General features: G+C 40.5%; 3 protein-coding genes across 3 annotated transcripts; 1 reads left to right on the forward strand and 2 right to left on the reverse strand.

The window, feature by feature from the left end:
• Positions 1 to 860: 860 nt before the first annotated feature.
• On the forward strand, positions 861 to 14,934 carry ogdhl (oxoglutarate dehydrogenase L; the record flags this gene model as incomplete). The annotated part of the gene is made up of 22 exons (XM_080507434.1): positions 861 to 1,082; positions 1,807 to 1,977; positions 2,769 to 2,871; positions 4,760 to 4,875; positions 4,974 to 5,128; positions 5,507 to 5,653; positions 5,758 to 5,848; positions 5,956 to 6,135; positions 6,222 to 6,350; positions 6,594 to 6,773; positions 6,857 to 7,009; positions 8,041 to 8,143; positions 8,237 to 8,365; positions 8,519 to 8,669; positions 11,372 to 11,499; positions 11,576 to 11,754; positions 11,885 to 11,956; positions 12,500 to 12,625; positions 13,821 to 13,893; positions 13,986 to 14,149; positions 14,244 to 14,398; positions 14,811 to 14,934. 22 exons carry the CDS (start codon positions 861 to 863, stop codon positions 14,932 to 14,934), a joined length of 3,051 nt encoding a protein of 1,016 aa, XP_080363560.1.
• Positions 14,935 to 17,045: 2,111 nt separating this feature from the next.
• Positions 17,046 to 17,515, reverse strand: cUnh10orf53 (chromosome Un C10orf53 homolog; the record flags this gene model as incomplete). The annotated part of the gene is made up of 3 exons (XM_080507435.1): positions 17,046 to 17,110; positions 17,209 to 17,328; positions 17,422 to 17,515. The coding sequence occupies 3 exons, from the start codon at positions 17,513 to 17,515 to the stop codon at positions 17,046 to 17,048; spliced, it is 279 nt and encodes a 92-aa protein (XP_080363561.1).
• A 2,380-nt stretch (positions 17,516 to 19,895) lies between these two features.
• chata (choline O-acetyltransferase a) lies at positions 19,896 to 26,162 on the reverse strand (the record flags this gene model as incomplete). Its single annotated transcript, XM_080507436.1, has 14 exons — positions 19,896 to 20,324; positions 20,886 to 21,023; positions 21,102 to 21,167; positions 21,467 to 21,608; positions 21,686 to 21,808; positions 21,895 to 22,023; positions 22,137 to 22,237; positions 23,041 to 23,210; positions 23,302 to 23,479; positions 24,415 to 24,595; positions 24,686 to 24,739; positions 25,245 to 25,363; positions 25,623 to 25,814; positions 26,115 to 26,162. The coding sequence occupies 14 exons, from the start codon at positions 26,160 to 26,162 to the stop codon at positions 19,896 to 19,898; spliced, it is 2,070 nt and encodes a 689-aa protein (XP_080363562.1).

The raw sequence follows: 26,162 nt of genomic DNA on the forward strand, positions 1-26,162 counted from the left end.
GAAAACACAAAGTGTGGGGCTTGTAACCAATTAGTGACGTTAATCCCCCCCCCCCCCCAAAAAAAAAAAAAAAGAAGTAAAGTCAATTTAATTTCAATACTAACCAAAGTACACCAACTATAGAATGACATCCATTTGATTCACCTCTTAATGACAACTTAAAACAATGTTTTTTTTCTCAGTCATTGAGCATTTCTTTTCTTTTCTTTTAAATTGGGCGATAGAATTATAAATCAGTATAAGTGCCTGCTGTGTTTTTGGATCGTTACCTGTCCGGCCCGTGCGTCCCGGCCACGCGGCGGACGCGCCACCTGACACACGGGAAGGAGGCGGGTCAAAGCCGCGCGGCTGAAGCTCGGGATCTGTGTCGCCGTCACCTGCCTGCCCTACCTGCACCCCGCTGCGATGACAGTATAGCCAAACGGCGCTGTAGTCTGAGGTAAATGTGGTTTGCTGAAACAAAAGCTCGAGTTGACAATTCAAACTCCCGCTATTTGCGCGTGGAAAACGCGCTGCTGCAATGTCAAGAGACGAGGGCAGATTATGAGGATTTATGTTGACGTTGGGGGATTAGAGATCCCCGGAAGAAGGAGCAGATGTAGAGTAAAATAAACTGTGTTGCTGGCTGCATCGATATCGACGCTGTATCTCTTAAAAAAAAAAAAGAGGGAGCGAACAACCCGCGTCCTGCCGGAGAAGGTGAGAAAGTTGTGGCCAGCGGTCAGACGCTGCGCCACCAGAGGACTACGCGCTGTGGGCAGCTGCAGAGATGTTGCGCAAAAAGCAACCGTGGCCGTGCATGAACAATCGCAGATTGTTGCCACTAAATGGTGTCCCTCTTTACTTTTGTCATTGCAGTTATGTATCGTTTCCGGGCTCTCGCGGGTGTTCTGCAGGGCGGGTGTGTTGGGGGCAGCCGGCTGCTTGCAGGGCGCGGAGCGGGTCAGGCCCGGCGCTGCTGGGCTGAGCCCCGGAGAGGCTGCTCCTCCCGGACCGACACTCTCCTCCCGACAGTCACTGGCTCCAGCTATGTGGAGGAGATGTACTTTGCCTGGCTGAAGGACCATAAAAACGTCCACGAGGTAACATCAAGATGCATAAATGAATCCCCACAGTGATGATGATGATGAGTTTTATTATTTGGAGCCACAGAATTGATGAACTTAAAGGGCCATCCCATGGTGATCAAATTAAGCCACAGTCAACAAATAAATGTTTCGTATTTGTTCTTTACTTATTTCTAACCCTGTCTGCCTTAATCACTTCTTTCTTGTTGTGTAATAAATGTAGCATATGCATTTCTTTAATGTTCACCTTTGACGTCAGTATTTGATCTGGCAAGTCAAAACAAGTTGTTTTATCACATAGCATTTATTCCAGTTTGTCAACAGTGAAAAATATCTTCAATGTAAGACTCAAATACGTATGTTGAGTCATAAACCTACTCCCAGGTTTATGCTATTATTTGCTTTCGAGGTGGCGACTTTCCACAATAATGGGTATCGATTACAATCAATGGCAGTAGGAGGACCAAGATGGTCAGAATTTGATAAGAAGTGAAATTAAAATGAGCTATTTCCAGTGTTGATGTTACTTCTTCAGAACAGAGGGAGCCTAATGAATTATATACTGCTTTTTAAATTGTGTTATTAATAGTATATTTGCCTGGAGCATTTATAAATATGTTGTCGCTGCAATGTCTTGTCCTTCCATCCAGTTGTCCCCCCCAATCCCAGCACTACATAAGCAGAAGATTCATGTTTGTGATCGATCTGTTTGCTCCATTTGTCTCTCTCTGTGTCGCAGTCCTGGGACAGGTTTTTCCGTAACATGCAAGGCTCCAGTCCGTCTGGTGAGGTGGGAGAGAGACGGCCCTCCGCTCTGCTGCAGGGCCGAGTCCCGTCCTACTCACAAGACATGGCTCAGAAAGTGGTGGAAGACCACCTGGCTGTGCACACACTCATCAGAGCATACCAGGTACTCCAGACTCACTCAACGCAGCTGTCAGAGACACACACGGGTTTCTGTAATTTGGATGTTTATCAATTAAAACAGGTTTTCACAAAAACAAAAATCTGAATGCCGTTCATTCAAATCCTAGAACACTGTCACTGTGCAGATGTCATCTTCCTTGAGGAACAGCTATTTGTATCTGTGACGTGTGCGTGAAAAATGCATCAAACAACATCCTCTTGGACCCCCCAGAACAGATGCAACTGGCAGAGAACCATGTTTACACTGTGTGTCCGCGTATTAAAAGGAATATACGATTTGTTTGTCGCTGCAACGTGTTATGCAAATGGTAAGATTGACTCTAACCTACTTATCCTGGCTGCTTTTTGAAAATACAAAAATCAAAGAGACTACTTAAACAAAACAGGTGGTAACATTTTCCTTTTGCCCTCGAATTAATATGATGAAGTATCCAAGGGATTTATTAAATTCTGTCTTTTGGCAAAGGCGTCACTTTTATTCCCAGCTTGTTGAAGCCCAGGTGTGAGTGTGTGTGCGTGTGTGTGCGTGCGTGTGTGTGCGTGCGTGCGCGCACGTGGACATAAAAAGCTTTCCCAGGGGCCTCCTTTGTTTGAAAGGTTCACCTATAACTGAGTCTTGCTTTATTCTCCAGCTGTTAGTCGTCAGCATCATGAATGCCACATAAGCGCTCCCTAATCCTTTCTGCATGTCAACCTCTGTATTTATTTTAGTAACCCAACTATTTTATTTTTAACCCTCCTACTGTTCTTTTCACCATTTCTCTCTCACTTCAGATTCGTGGTCACCATGTTGCCCAGTTAGACCCTTTGGGAATCCTGGATGCGGATCTGGACTCCTTTGTGCCCTCTGATCTGATCACCACCATTGATAAACTCGGTGAGACTATTTGTTTTAGACACTCACTGCATTCAGTGAGTAAAAATGTTAAATGTATGAACAAACAGTAGCTCTGTTGCTTTCTTGATTTGAGGAAGGTTCAAAACTAACCGTAATATTGAAAATTGTTGTTTCCCATGCATGCCTGCAGGTAAACTATCATTTAGTCTGGTTTTGACTTCATACAAAAGAGGTGCTGAAATTCTTTTTGAAATCGGTAGTGTATGGAGTGAGCCCACAGGCAGTATATATGCTGATGAGGGTCCTACTATAGAAAGCCTTCCTTCTAATTAACACTAATGATACATTTCTTACTTAGCGATCACAGTCTCACTGGCATTCTCACTTCAAAAGCTTGTTCTGTCTCATAATAAAATTTTTATTTTCCTTGCATATCCAATAACAATTTTTTTGCCTTGTGGGTTTTTTGTGTGTTTTTTTTTACAATAGATACTTGTGCTGCTATGCACGCATTGAAGGAACATCTCCAATACATGGTTGCATAACTCATCAGACAAGAGTGGAAGTGGTTTTTCAGTATGAACTGCCCCATCACACTCTCCACCGAGTGTGTACATGGGTTAGTCAGCCTAATGCTGCCATTAATCTCAGGCCGAGCTCTTGTCATTCTCCATTTCATTTAGAGACCTGAGCGGTGGAGGATGCGGGATGGCCACAGAAAGCGATCGAAGTATACAGTAATAGCTAGTAAAGAGGAGAGGGAGAGACGGAGAGAGAGAGAGCTGATGTTATCAGTGATCAGTGTGTCATGACATAGCTTCGCATTATGTATCAGCACAAGGGCCACAGCTCCCTAATGAAAGCTAATGAGAGCCTCCGTTGCCCCTTATTTGGTCAGCTTATAGTGCACAAGTCTATTCTTGGCTCCCTTTGTCTTTGCAGTGCTGGTAATATGATTTGCACCTGTCTCCTCCGATGTTGCCTGTAATCTTGAGCTTGACCAGCTTTCAGGTGGGCTTTGTCACCGCAGAAACCACCTGGTGCCGCGTTCACAGACGTCTTACTAAAATATTTTCTGGATTAAAGTTTTATTTTCCCTGAATTTCACAATTTATTTTTTAACAATGTTGTAGGTCCAACTAAGAAACTTAGTTCAAGGTTTTGATTTTGATAGGTTGACGTATTTTAGTCTCCTTCATATAGAGCAGCTAATGATTGTTTTCAGTATCTATTAATCCGATGGTTATTATCTTTTAATCGATGAGCTAATCATTCTGTCTACAGATAAAAAAAGATCACCCTATACAGCCCAGAGTGAGACTTATTAAAGTTTGATTCTTGACTTAAACGACAGGCCAACATCTCAGATATATTTGAAAATAACGTGAGAAAAATCAATCCCTTTATTTAGGAAGGTTTCACTAATAAATATTTGCTATTTATGCTCGATACAGTAAGAAACAGTTGCTGATAAATCAACGAGTGTTAACATCGAATAATGTTTTTTTTCTTTTACATCACGTGATCCACCAATGACTAAACTCATCAAGAGTCATACAGTAAATTCTTATTCCTGTTTATTCAAAGTCTCCTGGTGTGTTTTTATAAATTCTAAAGACGTAGAAGAAAAAGAAATTGTTTACAATATATGCAGATCTCAACATGGATGTCAGCAGATATTTGTGTTCATCTGGAAAAAAAAATCTTGCTCTCTGGTTTTAGTTGGTTTTCTTAAGCCGTGTTGACTTGATTTCAATATTCTTCTTCTTTGCAGAGAAGTGCAATTCAAATGGAGATTAATATGAACAAATAAAAAAAATAACGTCACAAGAAATGTTGCTGTCCAGACATGGAATATATCTCACATGCGTCACATGTTTGTTTTGCCTTGAGAGTAAAACATTTGTTTCTCTTGGTTATTTCATAGGCTTTTATGGTCTTAATGAGTCAGACTTGGACCGAAGCTTTCAGCTGCCTGCGACAACCTTCATTGGCGGAGGAGACACGACTCTGCCTCTTCGAGAAATCATATGCAGATTGGAGGTATTTTGTTTGTCTGTGTTCATATATTATAATATAATAACTAATCATATGGAAACGACTTTACACGTTAACTTTTTTTTTTCCCTCCTCCCTCTCAGACATCCTACTGCGGTCACATAGGTGTTGAATTCATGTTCATTAACAACGTGAACCAGTGTCAGTGGATCCGTCAGAAATTTGAGACTCCAGGCATCCTGCAGTTCACTAATGCTGAGAAGAGGACTCTGCTCGCCCGCCTCATCAGATCCACACGGTCAGCAGTGAATTAGCACTTGAGGAATTACACTTTGGTGACAACGCAGTACATCAGCGTAGGCAATTGCTCACGCCAAGGGACTCTTGTACCCATATATTAAAATATATAGCCCCTGTTTTTAATATGAGTTCATTTGCATCTGTAAGGAATGATTTCAGCGTTTTCTCAAGGTTGGACTGTTTATGTTGGGAGTATCTACCTACCCTAATATGTTATTTTTTGCTGTTGTGTGTTTATTTCCTATTAAAGCACACATGGTAATGAAATGGTTTTGATGACATGTTGTTTCCTGTAATTTACCGTTTGCCATTGTCATGAGTTTATAGATGTGTTCTCTACTATCAGATGAGTAAAACTGCCTGTCATTGTATTTAGGTTTGAGGACTTTCTGGCCAGAAAGTGGTCATCGGAGAAGCGTTTTGGTCTGGAGGGCTGTGAAGTCCTCATCCCAGCTCTTAAAACCATTATTGACAAGTCGAGTGCTGCCGGCATCGACAGTGTGATCATGGGGATGCCTCATCGGTAATGCTCTTCACTCTTCCCGCCTCTCAATGTTCTCTCTTCCTACAACCAAGTCCTCTCCTTCTCAATCTCTAAACGTTCATTTTTTTCTTTTTTTTTTCCAGGGGTCGTCTTAATGTTTTGGCCAATGTGATCCGTAAGGACCTCGATCAGATCTTCTGTCAGTTTGACCCCAAACTTGAAGCCACTGACGAGGTGAAAGGAAATGTTGACGAGTGACCAGACGGAGAATTACCTGACAAATGCATCCTGGAGATACAGTCCATTATTTTAACGCTAAGTTAGGTTTTTAACTCATGCAGGGTTCGGGTGATGTCAAATACCACCTTGGGATGTATCATGAGAGGATTAATCGCTGGACGGATAAGAACATCACACTGTCGCTGATGGCAAACCCCTCCCACCTGGAGGCAGTCGATCCAGTGGTTCAAGGAAAGACCAAAGCTGAGCAGTTTTACCGAGGAGATATTCAAGGGAAGGAGGTAAAAAAAAAAAGTTTTTTTGCATCAGTTGCCTGTTTTAAAACACAACAATTTCATTCTGATAAGTTTGTATTGGGATTTTCAAGGTGATGTCCATCTTGATGCATGGTGATGCAGCTTTTGCTGGACAAGGAGTTGTGTATGAGACCTTTCACCTGAGTGAGCTGCCCTCCTACACGACACATGGTACAATCCATGTTGTGGTCAACAACCAGGTATCAGAAAGTTCTGGGTCCCATATGAACAACCACTGGTACAGGATTTGCATAATGCTTGAATTGTGTCATACGCCATACTGAGCAAGAATGTTATGAACAGGAAAGAAACGTGTTTGGTTACAGAGTTAATCTGCTCCAGAATACAATAATCCCAATCATTTAGCCAGTGACACTACAGGTACTTGGTTCAGTTTGGTTTCTTTTAAACATATTTAATAATTGTTGAGTGCTGCCTCTCAGATCGGCTTCACCACCGACCCCCGCGTGGCCCGCTCCTCTCCTTACCCCACCGACGTGGCTCGGGTGGTCAACGCGCCCATCTTTCACGTGAACGCCGACGATCCCGAGGCGGTGATGTACGTGTGCCAGGTGGCTGCAGAGTGGAGGACCACCTTCAACAAGGATGTCGTCATCGACCTGGTCTGTAATCCCCTGGCCCCGACTGTTTAGCAGCGACACACCTTAAATGTTGAATCTCAAGGTTTTTTTTTTGTTTTTCACAGGTTTGTTACAGACGCTTTGGCCATAATGAGATGGATGAGCCCAAGTTCACTCAGCCTCTGATGTATAAACAGATCAGTCGGCAGGAGCATGTGCTAAAAAAGTACTCCCAAAAGCTCATTGCAGAGGGAGTGGTGACACTGCAGGAATTTGAGGTTTGTGACGTCAAACCGTTTTTCTCTAGTTGAATATGGTGAATATTGCTCGCCACTTCTGTATGCAGTTTTATTTGCTATGTCACCATCTGCTGAACCATGTGCATTAAATCACCCTTGTATATTGCCCCAGCCCTGGAGTAAATATGTTGTGCCAGCAGTGCTGCTTTTGAGCTTCAATTTACTGCCTCAATTCAGTCACCGAGCTCCACAATCCCTCACAAATAGTATATATTGCTCAATGAAGTTGAAGTATGCCTCAGATTCTAGTGTCATTCAGTAGAATTGCAGAGTTTCTCCGTCCAAAACAGAAAGTTTGACCGTAACATCCATTCTGAATGTTTGTTTGTGGGTTTTTTTCATCCAGAAAGCCAGTGAAATAGTGCAGCTCCTCTCTAGTGTGGTGTTTCCTGCTTTTGATTGACATTGTTTTCTGTTTTGTGGCCAGCTGTTTGGGCTCTCGAAAAAGTCCCATTTGTAATACAGCAAAGGCATCACTGCTCGAGGAGCCTTTATTCCTCCTCCAGTATGGCTCCCCCTCCCTGTAATTCTCAGTGTATTTCTCTTCTGCTCAGCTACTCAAACATGTCAAACATGAAGCCTGCGGAAGAAAACAGCCCATCAGAGAGTCCAACAGTAAAAAAAACAAAACTAAAAACATCATTTTATTGGACTTTTGCCTCTTGAGATGCAGAATGGGCTGCTTCAGAGGGCTGAAAGGTTAACTTCTGTAAATATCTGTCTGAGAGGCTTTTTAATGTCTGATGTTGATGTTTGTTAATACCTGACAAAAAGGAAGTTTGCCAGTGGCCAGACCTTAAAGATTTTCACAGCGACAGTGAAATATATACTTTACAAGTTTTTCAAGGTAGAAAACTGCAGTTAGGTTATTTTTGGGCTTCATCTTGTCCCTGATTATGAAGTTGACAGTTCTGGGTTAGTAGGTTGCAGTCCCATCATTAAAAAAAAAACCAAAAAAAAACTAAATGTGCACTTGTTAGAACTGTAAGCTTTTTTGAATGTGTTTGCAGGAAGAAGTGGCAAAATATGACAAGATATGTGAGGAGGCGTACACAAGCTCTAAAGATGAGAAGATCTTACAAATTCGACACTGGCTGGACTCACCTTGGCCAGGTCAAATAAAATGCAATACAATTTCATATGAACACGGCAACATACTTTTGTTTCCTGTGTGTAATTTGTATTCATACTGTGTCCCTTTTGCAGATTTCTTCACAGCAGAAGGCGAGCCCAGGAGCATGAGCTGTCTCCCCACAGGACTGGACGAGGACGTTCTGCAACACATCGGTCAGACCGCCAGCTCAGTGCCAATAGAAGACTTTAAGATCCACCCTGGTGAGTCGAATTGTCCACATCGTTTTCTTTAAAGAGATTAAGTCACGCTGTACAAATGAGGACCACAGCCTGGTTTATAAAATGCTATTCCAAAGGTATCAATCAAGTGTAAAATTATTGTTTTTAGCTTATGCTGCCTGTGTGTTTGTCCAGGTTTGTCCCGTATCCTGCGCAGTCGAGCGGACCTGGTGAAGAATCGTCAGATGGACTGGGCTCTCGGAGAGTACATGGCGTTTGGCTCACTTCTCAAAGACGGCACACACGTGCGACTCAGTGGGCAAGATGTTGAGCGGGGAACCTTCAGGTGACTTTCAGGAATTATGCCTGTTTCTTTAAGCAGGGGCGTCGCAAACTGCTGCCACCGGGTTCACACATGCTCTTACTGAGGGGATAGAGTGGTTTAACGTTCTCATGGCTCGGACTGAAGCTGAGCGGTTTTTCTCAAGAACAATTTAAGACGTGGGATCTTATCTTACAAAGACATAAGCAGCATTTACGGCAGTAAAATGTAGAATTTTTAAATGAAACAAGTGATGTTTTCACTGACAGTTTCTGGGACCAGAGGTGAAGTGTGAATGACTCTCTCTTAAAGACAGTATATTGAGCAAGTGGCTTTTAGGGGGAGAGTGGCGTGGAGAGTCTGACAGACAGAAGACGTCAGCCGAGTCTCCTGGGAACTGGGGCCCACATGGTGTTGTCATGGTATGGAGGGAACGAGTGACACATGAACGAAACCAGCCCTCTTTTTGCAGTGCCTGTCTTATCTGTCCCCTATCATTTCTCCGCCAGCCCATCCTCACTGACAACCCACCCCACCCCCACCCGACCAGCTCACACAAGCATACATCACGATAACTAACCAGAGGCTACGGGGCTTTTTCTTTTGCCTCACATTTACCAGTGACATTTCCTTCCCCCCCTTCTGCCGTCCTCTTCAGCATGAAAAAAAAAAAAAAATGACAGGAGCCAAACACACCACACACACTCTTCATCTCTTTTTCACCTGTTCACATAAATTCCTCTCTGGTCTCAATTTAAGTCCGCAGTTTACTGTTTTAAATTGTTTCCTTTTCTTTGAGGTTTTTACCTCTACTTCACCTCCACTACCTTCTGATTCTGCCTTTTCCTCTCTTCCACCCACATGTTTTGGAAACCCCTCCCCACCACCTCTGTGCTTCTCTGTATAGTGCTTAGGAGCCGAGCATATTGGTATGTTACAGTTGAATGGGCCTGTTTGCGTTTCTGCGATGTACGTAGCGGTGTGGAGTAATGGATTCAGTCGTCGTGTTTGGATGCTTCGCATGTGCAACGCTGTGCACCCCTTTCCCTGACTAATGGGGCCCCTAGGCAGTGTGTGTGTGTGTGTGTGTGTGTGTGTGTGTGTGTGTGTGTGTGTGTGTGTGTGTGTGTGTGTGTGTGTGTGTGTGTGTGTGTGTGTGTGTGTGTGTGTGTGTGTGTGTGTGTGTGTGTGTTCGATGAAGAAAATAAAGAATAAAAAGGTGGTCGTGGAGTTTCCTGAGGCAATCCGAGAGAAAAACCTCAGTTCATTACGAGGTTTTTATTTTTTAGTCCACTTTGGATTACATGCGCGTGAAGTATGAAAATAAAGCAAAATACTCGTTGTTCTCAACTATTATTTATTTATTTACTAAAAAGATTTTAAAAAATTTCGGGGAGAAAATAGGTATCCTGTAAATGAAGATCAACAACCAAACCAAACCAAACAATTATATTGTCAGTGTGAGTAGATTTAATATGAATGGATGATCATCAAATGAGACATATCGCAATGATCTACTCTAATGGATAATGATTTCAATTGTTTCCTGCAATTCTTATCCCTGACCGTTACATAACCTCCAACACTGTGTGTGTGTGTGTGTGTGTGTGTGTGTGTGTGTGTGTGTGTGTGTGTGTGTGTGTGTGTGTGTGTGTGTGTGTGTGTGTGTGTGTGTGTGTGTGTGTGTGTGTGTGTGTGTCTCTGTCTGGGTCATTGAAGTGACGCTAAAGGGTCTTAGTGAGTGTCTGATGGTGCAGTTTCTGAAGGCTGAGTCTTTCTTCGGGTCCAGCGACGAGCGTTCTGGCAGAGCTTGTTAACACTTGGCTCTTTGCTCCCATCTCCTCTCGTTGAGCTTCACACTGACTGACGATCACGAGAGAGCAAAGTCCTCAAAGAGCGTTTTTCTGAGTCTCTGCTGCACTGTGTTGATGGTGCATCTATAGGTTGAGACCCTTAAAAAAAATAGTTTTCTTTCAGATCATGTTTTTTTTTTTTATCACCAGACTGGAGACCAGATTAGACACCTTTTTTTTTTTTCTACCAATGAATACCTTAGTTATTAAACCCTGATTAGTTTGAGTAGTTCTTTTAATTTGAAAAGCTTCATTGATTCTATTTTTTACAACAAAAATACTACTATGTATAAAAGGAAATCATTAGTGTTGCCAAATCCTTATCTCTCTTGCTTTTTGAGTATTTTATCATAAGTCGCTCATTTATAAACAGACAAGAACTTGATCAGTTCTTAAAGTAAAACATTTGATCACTAAACATGTGAAGTAGTTCATGTTTTTTTTGTATTTTTCTATTATCTTGAATTTATACTCAATATTTATTAATTTACCTTTTATTTCTAATAAAATGATGATTCCCCTCCCGGAACATCAACAATTGTAATATTGTGGAAATATTTATTTCAAAGACGGCAATTTTCTGCCTTTTAAAGCGCTCTGTGAGGTTGTTTCATCTGTTTCCTCCCTAATGTCTCAGCTAAATGTCTGTTACGAATGCTGTTATTTAAATCTTTTAGCTCGACAATATTTATATATAATGTTGATGTTAAGGTGATATTTGCATGCAAAAGCATATCATTTGACAAAGATTGTAAATGTTACAGCTAAAATAGCCTCTTTAACGTCTCTGCTGACAGATTGTCAGTTGTGTGTGCGCACTGCCTGTATGTCTCTTTCTGTCCTTGACATGTCTGCATCTCTTGTCATTCACAGTCACCGTCATCATGTGCTGCACGACCAAGAAGTGGACAAACGTACCTGCGTTCCCATGAACCACCTGTGGACAAATCAGGCCCCTTACACCGTTTGCAACAGTTCCCTGTCGGAGTATGGGGTTCTAGGTAAGACTCTAATGTCTCTGTCCTTTTCTAGCTCGCTAGTATGAATGTGTATGTGTGTGTTTGATTTTGACGACAGGTTTTGAGCTTGGCTTTGCCATGGCCAGTCCGAATGCCCTGATCCTCTGGGAGGCCCAGTTTGGAGACTTTCACAACACAGCACAGTGCATCATTGATCAGTTCATAAGCCCTGGTCAGGCAAAGTGGGTCCGCAACAATGGTATTGTCCTGCTGCTGCCACACGGCATGGAGGGGATGGTGAGTAGTGAAGTTAGATCATTAGAGAATACAGCTTCAAAATAAAGTTGTGACTGTGTAACAGTTGCACATACAAGTTTTGTCGTGACTCTTTTTTGTTTTGTGATCACATGTCTTGTTTTGCCATCAGGGCCCGGAACATTCATCAGCTCGACCGGAGCGCTTCCTACAAATGAGCAAAGACGACCCCGATCACATCCCCGTATGTTCACATGTACACGCTACACCAGGGCTTGAATGGTTTTCAGTCATTTGATGTGAAGATTTATTTCCAAGAAAATTTCAGTGTGGAGTACTAAGCGCTGCACTTAACATCCAGCGGTTTCAATGTCATGACCACTTGAGTGAAAGTTATAGGTTGGATGATTATTGCTTATTACTGAAGAGCTAAAAAGTCTCTTCATTATGGCTCCAGAGTGTTCAGCAGTGACTTATGTCCTCAAGGGTCCGCTGGTGTGAGGAAGCATTTAAGGAGGAGGCCGCAGTGGGCTGCATCAGCAGAAGCTTACCAGATTCATCTTCAAATGGGATATTGATCAAACTATTAGGAGGAGCACACTAAGAGATTACCATCATCTGTCCCGTGTGTGCACGAGTGAGATACAGTAAACTGATGCATTCATTTGCCCGAGCTTCTGCACAGTGATAAGAAACAACATTGCTACAGCTTACATTGAGTATATCACACTTTTGTTTTTGCAGTCCTCAATGTTTAAACGTTATAACAATTGCATTTGTCATTCAGGAGATGACTGGAGATTTTGAAGTTCAGCAGATGTATGATTCTAACTGGATCGTGGTGAACTGCTCCACACCTGCCAACTACTGCCACGTGCTCAGGCGACAGATTCTGCTGCCCTTCAGGAAACCGGTAAAGAGAAAAACTCAATTGTGGTTATTAATCTCTTGTTTGTTTTGTATTGCGTGTAGCACTGCCCAATAGTTTAGTATTTTAGCACACGCCTCATAGTGAGACAAGTCAAGTCAAGTCTGCATGGGACTCTTTCAGGCTTTTCTGATTTGAGTTTGTTCTCCAGGTTCCCCGGTTTCATCCCACTGGACAAAAACATGCCTTTTAAGTTCACTGCTGGATGTGAATATGTGTGTGTGGTGGACTGGTGACCCGTCCAGGGTGTAATATCTTCACCCACAGTTAGCTGGGATCAGCTCCAGCAAACCACAACCTTTAGTGGGATAGAATATATCGAGATGGATCAATTGAAATCATAATATACTTAATGAATCAATGCTTTTCTCCTCGATATATCGCTCAACAGATTGTTGTGCGATACATTTCCAGGGTCTTTTGTTGTCTTTTTTATTTATTTTTCTTATTTGACTAAATTCAAATCTCAAAAGTGGAAACAAGAAAAAGGATAAGAAAACCTTTGATTATTTTCTTAGCTTCTTCCATGTTTTATGTCCTGCTCCTTTATTGGTTCATTTTACCATGTACTGCCATAATTATGAAGTTGTATCACAACCATGATTTCTAATTGTAAATGTATATGTGACATATGATTGTCGAAGGGCAGTGTGTATGCTTCTATTGAGCTTCAACTCTCAAAGTAAAATGAGTATAAAGTTTTGCGATGTAAACCATCTCATGATATCTTTTTTTTTTTTTTTTTAAACGTGCACACTCTTTTTCAGTCTCTCACAGCTCTCCGCCACAGCGGATGTCTAAACTGATCCCCAGTTGCACATAAATGCAATGCTTTGTGAAGCATGAGAAATTTAGTTCCTAAGTAAATTAGCGAGCGGGCCAAGAGGGGATAATATTGTTTTTTTTGTTTTTTTTCTTCAAGAAAAACTCTTGAAATTGTGGACATGGTCGAATAAGCACAAAGGCTTTTATTTATTTGATTGTTAAAGGAATGTTTTGTTTTCCCAACGCTGATGTTGCGTACTATAGGTTGGCAACAAATTAGCGTGAAAAGAGCCTTTAAAAAAACCAAAACTTTCATCTCTGGAGTTTTTTCAAAGCTCACGACGCCGATACGGATGACAGGATCAATCTGTTGTTTGTCACTGACTGAAACTTTCCTCTTTATTCCCTCAATTAGCTGATCATCTTCACTCCAAAATCCCTGCTCCGGCACCCAGATGCTCGGTCAAGTTTTGATGACCTCGCAACAGGTGGAGTTTAACTATAACAGTGAAATGTGACTGCATGTGTTGTAATACATATGGATGATATATGTTGTAACTTCTCTATTCAATGTTTACAGGCACTAAATTTAAGAGAGTCATTTCTGACGAGGGTCCTGCAAGCCAAAGCCCGAGCCAAGTGAAACGGGTTATTTTGTGCACTGGTAAAGTCTACTATGAGCTGGTCAAAGAGAGGAAACAGCAAAATATGGAGAGAGATGTTGCCATCATCAGGCTTGAACAGGTTTTTATTTTTTGCATATAGTACACTGAGGATTCTGAAATGGAAATGATGTGGGTTTGTTATTTGTCACTATGTTGGGTGGCTTCCTCACCAGATCTCGCCTTTCCCGTTCGACCTGATCCAAGAGGAGACCGAGAGATACGCCAGCGCTGAGCTGATCTGGTGTCAGGAGGAGCACAAGAACATGGGCTACTACGACTATGTGCGCCCACGCTTGCAGACAGTGGTCAAGAACAAGAAACCCATTTGGTAATGATGTCATGTGTGACATTAGTTTTGTTTAAATGTCTCATCTGCTTAGTACGAAGCATCTAAATGTAAGTGTATGTGTGTACGCACATTAAGAATAGTTTGTGTTGCCCCTATGAGATCTAAACAACTATAAACTTTTGTTCTAATATAACCCTGGGTAGCTTATTGAAGACTGGGCTCAGGTGACAATAATTAAATTTATATAAATGGAAAATTCTTTTTGTTTTGTTCTTTGGCATCTGGAAGGGAAGCATTCAAAGCCCTTTCACCGACTGTCTACTTCTAAGTTAGTGAAAGCTATGCGATATGGAGGAGCCAAACAGCTCCAGAGCAGTGGGTTGCACACCGGTGGATTAAAGTGTTCGAGGTGCTCTTTCTCTTGATTAAAAAACTGCCATGTTTGTTTCAGGTATGTGGGACGGGACCCTGCAGCGGCACCGGCGACCGGGAACAAATCCACCCACCTCAATGAGCTGAGGAGGTTCATGGACGCTGCTTTCAACCTGAACATCTTCAACAACAGGGGCATGTAAAAAAAACAAAACAAGAACTCGTCTGTTGCTGTCACTTTTGTCACAATCCATGTGGCACATGAACTCTGTCTTTTGGATTCCTGACATTTGTGTATTTTGCTTTCTTTTTTTTTAGTAAACATGATTTTAACCTTTAATTACCTAAAGTGTAAAGTTACGTCATCCTGTAGACTTTATGCCTTGAATGGGTTCCATACTTGTAACGCCACTAATATTTAATGTTTTTCCTAAAATATTATGCAATGATCAAATATCACTGAACCCCTAATTGTCAGTAACATGCACACACTAGATCAGACTTGAGACAATCATTGTTTTTGGAATTGTTTTAATAGCGTCCACTCATCTGGTACTGTTCAGCAGAATGCTGCTAATATTTGTACCATTGTCTCGATTTTATTGATGACCAGTGAATCGACACAAAACTTCCCAGCGGTGTACTTCAACAATGAATGTGAGTCACATATCACAGGTATGAAAACGGCTGAAATTTAACACCTCAGTAGGTTTTACTGTGTGCATTTGGTTTGGCTAGCAGAGCTTCTGGTGAAGGAGTTTGTATTTATTGTCACACCTCACTTCATCAGGAGACATGAGCCAGCTGGCACAGAGACTTCAAGCCATGTTTTCTACTTAGGACATAAGGCTCGGCTTCCTCTCGGATGCTGAGGGACGCACACACGTAAACACAACGCGGCTTTGAGAGCAACATTGATGCGTGGTTGTCACAATAAAATCCCAAGGTAATGATAAGAATTGGTATTGGTAAACACTCTACTTCGAAACACTAAATGATGCTTAACTTATTTCTTCCTTCTATATCTGGGATAAGTACCATAAGATCGCAAATGTAATTTTACATATTTAGTAACCAAGAGATTCATCTAGCATACTTTATAATTAAAACATTTTTTTATATATATATATATATTAGCAATAAACTGTAAGGGCACAGAAACGTATAGACAATTTGACAGAATTGTATGTACGAATAAACTATGCATAAAATACCAAGAATATCCAGTGCACAATAAAGATGGGATGTTTAGCTGTTGACAATGTTTCTCAATTTGATCCACAAGCATCATGTTTAGCAGAGACGTAACACTCGACACTCATGGATGTTTGTTTATGTTTGTTGACCCACTGAATCTCTTACAGCTTAATGCTTCTTCCAAGTTTTCTCAAAGTGACTGATGTCACTCACTGACAAGCACATAAACTACTAAACTTTTAATTGTCCAATACACCAATATACTGGTGATGCTGTCTGTGGTTCCATTACAATTGAGTTTTGTTGTGTCCTGTTTGTTTAATTGTCTTTTCCAACTTAATATTGTTGAATTACATATTTCTATATTGTCTTGTATGCGTAGTTATTAATTTATGTATTTATTAAATCACAAGGGTCTCTTTCCCAAAAGTGAATATAGAAATAAAAATAATGTTTCTCCTTTAGAACATGGAGAATATATAAAAAAAAATAATCTCCCTTTTTAAAACTGGTCCGGCAAGATAATGCCATTTACGTACGAGGGCAAACATTAATTTTCACCAAGAGCTGTAAAATAACTGATCACATTTAACATTGGAATGCCTCATCACTGCCATACATATTTAATCCTAATTTATTCCTTACATATATGCTTCATTTTGTAAAATAATTTTTAAAATGTACAGTTACAGTTAACATCAATCAAAATGTCATTTTATTAGTCAGACTGATGGAAAATCTAGTTTTACTTCGTCCATTCAAAACCTCTTTTTACATTACTGATTTTGTCCTTTATAGGTTCAAAGTTCACTATAAATCTGCAGTTCGGGGAATTACCAATGGCACAACATCCTGACATCAGGATCTGACATGGGCAAGTCTCATGCAACCCGGTCTACCTTCTCCCTGGAGCATGTTGACTGTAGAATCCTGCAACTCTGAACTGGTTAATGCAGTGTGGGATGGATGGCTGAATAACCGATCCAATTCTCATCAATTGTGAAATATAAAATAGACAACAACTATTACACAACTAACAGTTTGTTTTGAGTAGACAGATGATGTAACAAAAGATTCGTCTGTTTTTTTACTTTAATTCACGAGTGTATTGCGATCCTCAGTAGGCATTTTCCACAGCAGTGACAGCTTCTTTGCAGACAGGATCCAATTTTCCATCCCCACCTTAAAACAAAAAGTAGAGCTTGACCGGATTGCGTCACATTGATGTAACGTGTAGAGTTTAACCTTCACCGAAGTTACAATAAATGAATGAAACTCACCAAACTGGAGCTCCTGGATCACGCAGTTGTAAACGACCTCCCCGCTGACCACCAGCTCCACCATGTTCCAGTGGTTTGTCTCGTGCAGGTTGCAGCTGTGACCACGGGCGTTCAGGGCGGCTGTGGACATGATGGAAAGACCATGTTTGATCTCCCTTCAAACGTAAAAAGAAAGGCGACAGAGCCGCTGGGTATGGAGGACACAATACATACCCCGGAGCCCCTCCAGGCGGGAGGTCCTGTGTTTAACCACTCCGCAGGATTCATAAGGTCCATAACAAATAGTCACGAGCGCTTTCGCAGGCATTGTTTGTTGTTGTCTCCAAGGTGACCAACACACACGTTCGTTGGCATTAAGTTTCAGACGAGCTGTTCATTCATGCTTGCCCATGAGAACTATTACAGTCCAAACAGAGGGTTTAATAATAAGTTTAATGATCTCCTTTGATTTCATTTGATCTCCTCCACGAGGTACCACCCCAATCAACTTTGTATGGGACATTTTTCACAGTTTTTTGTGATTTATTCGGAAACGGCTTGTCGAATAGTTAACAAAAGTCACTGCAACATATTCCTATAAAAATGTAAAAATGGCAGATAAACAAAAGACAATAATGATAATAATAAGAACAATAAGAAAAATAAATGGCCGCCAAAGATAGTCATCTTGTGGCTTGCCTCTTAAAGAGACAAGCACAAGAATTAAAAAAAAATAAAAAGGTTTCCATTCATTCACCTGAAGCCTCCTGCTTTACCCTGGACTGGTCACCATGACAGAAACAGTCATTCATGCTCACATTCACACACCCAAATACCAATTGACCAGGCAAAAATATATATGAACATCAAAAGTTAGTATGCTATTTAAATCCCATTTCCTGTTGGTGAGGGAATAACTTCCAGTAAAGCCAGAGTCTCAGATGTGTCAAGACGGCAGCTGACCTCAAACACAGTCATGTTTGAAGCTGACATAAATATTAACATTGTACTTTTTCATCTGTAATTTGAAAGGAAACACTGCAATTAGGCGTTAGGCCTTTTAAAATAGTATCAGTCTTGTATTGGTGTTGATGATACCAGATGCATTTGATATTGAAACAGAATGGAATTTCAAAATATTTCACAGCACTAATGTTTATCTGAGTATTAGTCAAGCGTGAAAGAGAAGCCTACTCAAAATCTCTACTCGGGTTAAACTGTTACAATGCCTGAATTATACCTAATTACATTACTCGATCCACTCAAATTATTTTATACTTCCTAATAGCATCAGCCAATGGCAGGCAGTCAATTCAGTTTAACTTCACCAAACATTTAGATTCAAACAGATTTCTCAGGCAAAGTCTATAAGAATTACTTAATGGTAATACATCTTAAGAATAAAATATATATGTAGATGTATATCAATGTATGTGTTTTCCTAGTTAAAAGAGTAAACCTATTGGCTGCAAGAAAATAAATCAAAATGTTTGAATATCCATATACATTTTGGGAGGTATTCAGGACAGTTTGTGGTTTTCAAAGTAGTGAAGTGAAACAAAATAGACTTGGCTCTACTTAAGTATGAGTAAAAGGACTCCCTTGATTAAAATACAAAATGTTATTCCTGAAAACAAAGAATAAAGATGATGTTGATTGAGCAGAAGAAATGTTTACTTAGCAGCTGATTTACTGAAACATTTCCACAGTGATGAACTTTCACAGCACAAATACAAAGTAAACATCCACTTTGCAAACAGTAGAACTCACTTAATGTTTATCTTTGTAATCATCAATATGGTCACGTAATTACAACACTTTGACAGTCATGAACACAGTGATCACCTCCGGTTGGTAAGTTTTTTATACTTACTTTATAAGCTTACAATTAAACTCTATAACATTAGATTTATCCCATACAAAAATAAATAACTCAATATATTATGGCCATGAATTTACATTTACACACTTTATTCAATGTAACATTCATCGACTAAAATATTTTTTTAAATACCAGTCACCATATATATATATATTTTTTTTATTATTTACAAAAGCACAATGTGTCCTAATACAGGCCAATATGAATAGACTGTTTTATATTCTCAAACAATAATGATTTTTAGGGAGATCTTTTTTTTTTTTTTACAACACATAAAATTGCATTGAAGTTTCACTAATCTCAGGAAACCATTTTATAGCAGCATGCAATTTACCAGTCAACATAGAGGATCAGCTATTTGTCATAAATTCAGCTTTGTCAGAATGAGTGACGGCTAGATTGAAAAAGATAATGCAGACATGAATCTTGAACATCCCCCTTTTTTCCCCCCTCCTCCATTTATAGCTTTACCACCAACCTTAAATCCTAGGCTGTTCATCCAACGGGAAATGTACTGCTTCGCTCAATTGATTCACATTAGCTTTTCTGCAAAAACAACAACGAGGAACATAAATCTAGCTGTTATTCTTTTATATTTTCTGTAGCCATTTCGACAGGCATCTAACTTCCTGCTGGATGTGGGACATTTTTGGGATGCTGTCCAAATAATATATATATATATACGGTAAATAAAAAAAACAACAATATTCCTCAAGAACCAGTTGAGTAGATAATCAGCACTTCATATGCCTCACGGTGAACGACAACATGTAACACAGAGAAACACCGTATAGCAGCACAAAAAGAAAAACCTCTACTATTTTCACTAGTGCTGTGATTTGCTCCTGGAGTTCAGGTCCTGGGCTTCTGGCTGCGGCGCAGTCTGGGTTTGGACGTCCACATTGGTCTGCTCCGGTGTCTTCACCAGGACCTGCGGGAGCATCTGCCGACTTTTGCTGGAGTCAGGTCGTGCGTGTGGGGTCTTGTTCTGCCACTTTGTTTCAGTTTGTGTGTGTGTCTCTAGTGTCTGACCCTTTCTGTGTCCGGTGGCATCTGAGCATCGATTGCACAGATCCCTCATGTCCAGGAGGCCCTGCATCAAGCACTTTACAAACTCGGCCGAACACGTCTGCGAACTCTCCCGGAAACTGGACACACAGAAGACGATGTGGTCCGACTGAGGGTTGTAACACGCGCCGTAACCGTTTGGCACCACGGGTCCATAGCAGCAGAACATCTCAACAGTCGTCGGGACCTGAGAAAAGAGTAAATGTTTCGGTACTGATCCTATAACTGATGAAATACTGGTGTGATTAATGGGGTGTGTGTGACTACTGAGACAATTCACATTATAAACTTAGCTGTCTGTTATTTGTATAAAAAAAAAGTAAATGCAGAATTACGGTTTGGACATTTAATTGATCATATCACCTCTATTCATGTTGGACTGTGGTTTTCAAAGTGTGGGACGAGGCTCCATTCGAGGTAACCAGAGAAATTCAGGGTCGATTCAGCACCAGGTAAAATCTGAATGTCAGGTTTTTCATGCCTTGTCCACAAATGAGTTATTTTTTTCTTTTAGTTTTGAGAATAAAAAATTTGGTTTAGGGGAAAACTATTTATTTTATTTATTTCTGATTTTTAATAGCCAAATGTATTTTTAAGTGTAAAAGAGACCAGTTGGAATTATGAAACACCATACAGCATAACATTATAATAATGTATGGCAGTTGCAGGCTTTATGCAAGGACTTGCATATCCCACAGTTTAAAATTCCTCAATTTCCAACGTTTTAGAAAATAAATAGTTACACTACCTGACTTGTAGAGAGAACAAATTGATTACTGATGAGATAAGTTTCATCTTTGAATATTTCTGGCTTCTCCATCTTCAGCTCATGTGCAATTCCCCGCAGTCCAAGTAGGTGATTGTCTATTCCCATCCCTGTAATAGCCTGTCAGGCAAGGTTTGCATTAATATTTTGATTTCATTTCTGGAGCCAATTAATCTGGAGATGATGGAGAATAGTTACCAGAATGGTGCACTTTGCCTGTGCAGTTATGGCACCTTGTAACATCTCCATCTTTTCTGCATCCTGCTGGAGTAAATGAAATATATAGTTATTAACTCAAGTGGTTTACAGTCAGTCTATCTTCATAAACTATTGGCAAAAAAGGACAGTATATTTAAACAAGCACAGCTGTGCACACATATAAAAAAAACAAATGCAAAAATCCAGTCATAAAATCAATCAACACATCAACAGATGAAATAGCTCAATTAAACAAGCCAATAATAAGTGCTGAAATTGTATTTAGGAAAACAAATTACTAATACAAATAAAGAGCACACAGTGTTTATTTTGTAGCTGCAGAGATGTCCATTGAATTATCTCACGCTTGTGGTGACTTTCCCATCCGTCATTGCTTTGACAAACGCCAGCGCTTCAGGAGTGGCTGAGCGGATGTTATCCACTCTGCCTTCCTGAAATCGGCGAATAGAGGCGCTCTCATAGGTTGACACTGCTCTGCCATGACACCTGCAGATGATACAGATGCCTCTATTACAGCTGCTTCACGTTGGTTAGATACGTGAAATTAGTCGTCATTTTCGTACCGATAGAACGCTAACTGAAGTGCCACTTGGATGTAAGCGTCTGGGCTCATTTTTTGTTTCTTGATAAACTCTTTGCCAAAGCTGTGGAACTTGTAGACATTCATGTCGAGATTCCTCACCAGCCTAATTGAAAGCAAGCAAATGCCATTCAGAGCTGAAACTCTTATTTTTTTTTTTTCCTTTGATTCTGGATGCAAGTAGACCAAAACCTCTGGAGTTTGTCCGTGGATGCAGAGAGAAGCTTGTGGATCTCTGGACTGCATTTCCACCGGAGTCTTCGTGGCGCAGGCAGCTCACTCACACTGGCAGCTCTCACTAGCTTTGATGGGCTGCCAACCCTGAAACCACATACGAAAATAAAATAATTCAGAGCATCTATAGAGTACTTTATTTATGTCCTTTATGCAATGTAAATCCACAAGTATGACAGACGTGCAGTTTTATTTCTCACATGTATTTGAGGAGATACTCCGTACACTGCACGAGCACAATTCCTTCAAACGGTGAATGTTCACACACGACTCCGCAGCAGCCGTCGGCGCCTACGACAAACTGACACAGAGATATTTGCTCCGTTGCGGTGTTTGATGAGTTGCGGTTCAGTTATTCACAAAGGCACAGTCAACTGTATTCTTGTGGCTTCTTTTACTCACTGCAACTGCGTTGATCTGTCATGTTTACGCTTTTTTTTTTTTTCTAAACCATTTCATTGCACCGAGGAAATTATTTAGAGACGCTTTCTGGTCTCTCTGTATTAAACACGAATCAGTTTGATCAAATAATCTGAATTCTTCATTAAAGAAAATCCTTATCAAAGTACATGTTACATTTCACAAGGCCTGGAGCCCAATGGGGATGTCCGTGCTCTGTTTGATTATCTGTAAATTCTTAACTTGGCATGGAATTGACTAATTATCCACCAGCACTGTCAGAGATGAACATGAATTTGTTCTGTCATGTCAATCCTTAATTAAGGAGGTAAATTGATCTTGTAAATCATCCATCGCTAATTTACATTGCTTTCATCTTCATTTCAGATCTTTTTGCTTTTTCCATAGTAAGTAATGCCAAACAGAATTTAGGGCTTCGGCAAGCACATCGTGTGGAAAAAGTTGAGAAGTAACCAAACTTGTTTAAGCCTCAATCTCACAGGTCTGGAATCGTCCCAAATGTGTTATTTGAATTCTAAACATTATCATAAGACGAGGAGTATTTCTTTCTGCATCTTGATATTTGAGCGTTTGCTGCATGTATTTTGTGAGCACCAAGTCCCGATCCAGTGTGACTACAAATGGACAAAGGTGATGAGCACCGTTTAGTTTTTTGTTGGCTTTTTTTTTTGCATTTTCACTAACCTGCATAGGTTTGTCATACCAGCGGTTGCCTCCATTCTTGGCCACTCCTCCTCCGTGCAGCATCAGCAAGGCACGCGTGGTGTCATTGATCTCAGCGCCGGTGCCGTCGTCCAAACACACCAGACACAAACAACGCTCAATCATGTCCAAGGAGTCTCTATTGGTGGACTCTGCAGGAAATCCAAGTACCGTTTTGGTTTGGTTTTGGTGGACCGACACACAGTTTTGGCGGCTTTTAAGGATGCTTGATTAAAAATGTACCTCTCATTAGCACACTACGAGACTCGGCCCACTGTGTCCGTCCATCAGAAGTGAGAAGGCCGATAGGTGGGAGCCGTTCCTCTTCGCTGTCGGCCATCTTGACGATCTTGTCCAGCTGAGTCAGCAGGTCTCTTTCGTTCAGTCGCCGGAAGTTGATCACCACATCCAGCACAAAGAACTGATTTGTAGTGGACACAAACAGTTTTCGGTGCACATTTTATGATCGGCGTAACTTTCACCCTCAGCAAGGCAGCAGAAGGCAGGATCCATAAATCCCCATCACAATATATGTCCAAAGCAAATCTCAAACAAGTTTGTCACACTCGAGGCTTTCGCGATAACAAAAACACATCTAAATGCACACGTTATCTCAATGAGTTGGGTCACTACTTCAGTGATGATACTTGTGTGTATTAATCAGAAAACTGAATTTACAAGGAATCATTACAACTGTTGCTTTTATACTCCAGATTCAATAATTGGGATTCAGGAATAAGTATATTTAGATGTAAAAGAATAATTTGATTTAAGCCTTAAAAAAAATTATGATTACATTTTGATGCTATGGCTTGAACTAGATTGGTTTTGTCCTTTTTTTCAGTTTTTGTGTATGGATTGCTTTTTGATTGTTTTATGAATCAGAGTTCTTGTTTTTCTTTGATCATTTCTTTCAAATTAAATCACTGACTATATTGACCCATTCTTTTAAAAACTGCATCGTAATTGAACATAGTTACTCATGCATTTGAACATTTTTTGATTTCTCTGATGGAGTGTATCATATCATAGAAGGTGAACTTTTGTTTCCTTTTGATATGTGTATCCCTTATTTTTTAACTATTCAGTTCATACTCATAAATCCAACCCAAAACTACATTTTCTTTTTGCTTATGTCAATGATGACCTTCTCACAAAAGAAACAAGTGGAAATCTGGAGAAAATCCTTACCCCCTGCAGTGTGATGGGTTTCTTTTTCTCAAACTTTTGAAAACCAACTCAAGAAACGCTCATGTTTCAGTCTGTCATCTTGGGAGCTCATTTCCCACAATCACGTAAAATGCGGTATTGATCTGAATATGATGAGTTAAGTACTGTTGTTCTTTCAAGTCTAACCTGGTTTTTACAAGCCACAATGATGTGTTCGGGCTCTGGCATCACGCTGCTCTCCTGGGCCACGAGTGTGTCCCTCTCAGGTCCTGGCAGGCGGTACGATGTGAAGAGCCGATAGTACTGCTCCATGCACAGTGGAGTTCCAGCCAGCTGGCCCCGGGCGTAGTCCACAGGCAGGGCACGACTACACACAAACACATACAACTTGGTTTGGTCTTCAGTTTGAGCTTGAACCTGTTGTGACAGGCTTTGCTTGTGTTGTGCGTTAACTTACGCATCAAGAAGACACTTGTACTCCAAAACCCCTGAAATTAAGTGAGCAGCAAACCTTGAAAAGAAAACCTTACACGGTTAAATAGTTGACCAAGCACACAGCACCTGAGTTAATTGAGTACCACATTACCAACATAAGGGCACTATGTAATATAACGGATATAAAGTCAGTCCTGAATCAATTCTACGTTAACCAAACTATAGATTTGCTTCTCTGCTAACCTTTCCACGGTAACCTGGCCTGGCCTCTCGGACCTGAAGGTGTTCTGAGTAATGACTCCATCCGTTATTGTGCCGCAAGGAACTTCTCTACGCCATACAATCAATAAAAGCTTCTCTATAATTAATTCATATACCATTGTTTCATGAACTGTTTTATTTTGCAAACTTCGATCATTTCTCAAAAGATGGGAACTTGATTTCCATGAATCACGGATTAAAGCTTGTTCTAAAACTGTGCATTAGAGGATATTCACTTACATCACAAGGTGACAGTATATATGTGTGCTTTCTGTGAGGTTTAATTTTAGGTGTCACATCTGTTGTGCAGAGCCTCATACCTTAAAGAGTCTATGGGAGCTCTGAAGTTCTGCTGAGGAAAAACCATCACTGGACTGGAATTTACAGGCAGAGCCAGTCTGTTGTTCAGGTACATGTCATTCAGCCAATATTCGTACACCTAAAGACGAAAGCAAAGGAATGTGTTCATACAGTGACATACAATCGGATCCTACAGTGAATAAATGAAACAAGGAGAAACAACAAAGGGTGTAACTCTTTTTCCAGTGCTGGCTTTCTTTACATGAGTTGTGTTACAGAATGAACTTTTAAATTCATAATCCAACCAATACGTTTACCTTGATGCAATGTTCATGCATCCACAGTTTATTTAGAAGTTTGAACCTTGTTTGAAATGTGCATACTTTCTTGTGGTTTACCCAATTTGCCTTGCTCTCTCTTCTCTCCTTAAGTTTCCCCTGTAGTAGCTCCCCCACTCCTCCAGGGGCTCCAAACTGCCTCACTATGTTTTGGGTCCTGTTGAATTGTTCCTCTGTGAGCAGGTGCTTCATGCACCTCAGGTACGTGTCCAATGTGTCTTTGAGAGCTGGCAGAGGCAGCTTTGGCAGACCCTGAACAATGTAAAGTGATAAAATAGATAAATTAATTAATTAATTAATATTAGTGCACACGTAAAGCTTCTTATTTACTTTAGCAGTTTAATTTAAATAGCTTCTGGTCAGAAGATGCTGTGTATCACATTTTTACAATATCATTCAAAGCTTTAGTCAAGTTTGGTTTTTTTCCTTTACTTTGATTATTATTTCATGTACATAATTCCCAAACGTAAACTTTTTTTAAATTATTATTATTATTATTAAATGACTAGCACAGTTTGTATAACACCTAATTAATCCAATAAATGTGTTTACATCTCCACCCCCTGAAACTTTGGAGCTCTCTCGGTCCAGAACAGGCAT

Source organism: Blennius ocellaris (genome assembly GCF_963422515.1).
Source record: "Blennius ocellaris genome assembly, chromosome: 13".
Taxonomy (NCBI): Eukaryota; Metazoa; Chordata; class Actinopteri; order Blenniiformes; family Blenniidae; genus Blennius; species Blennius ocellaris.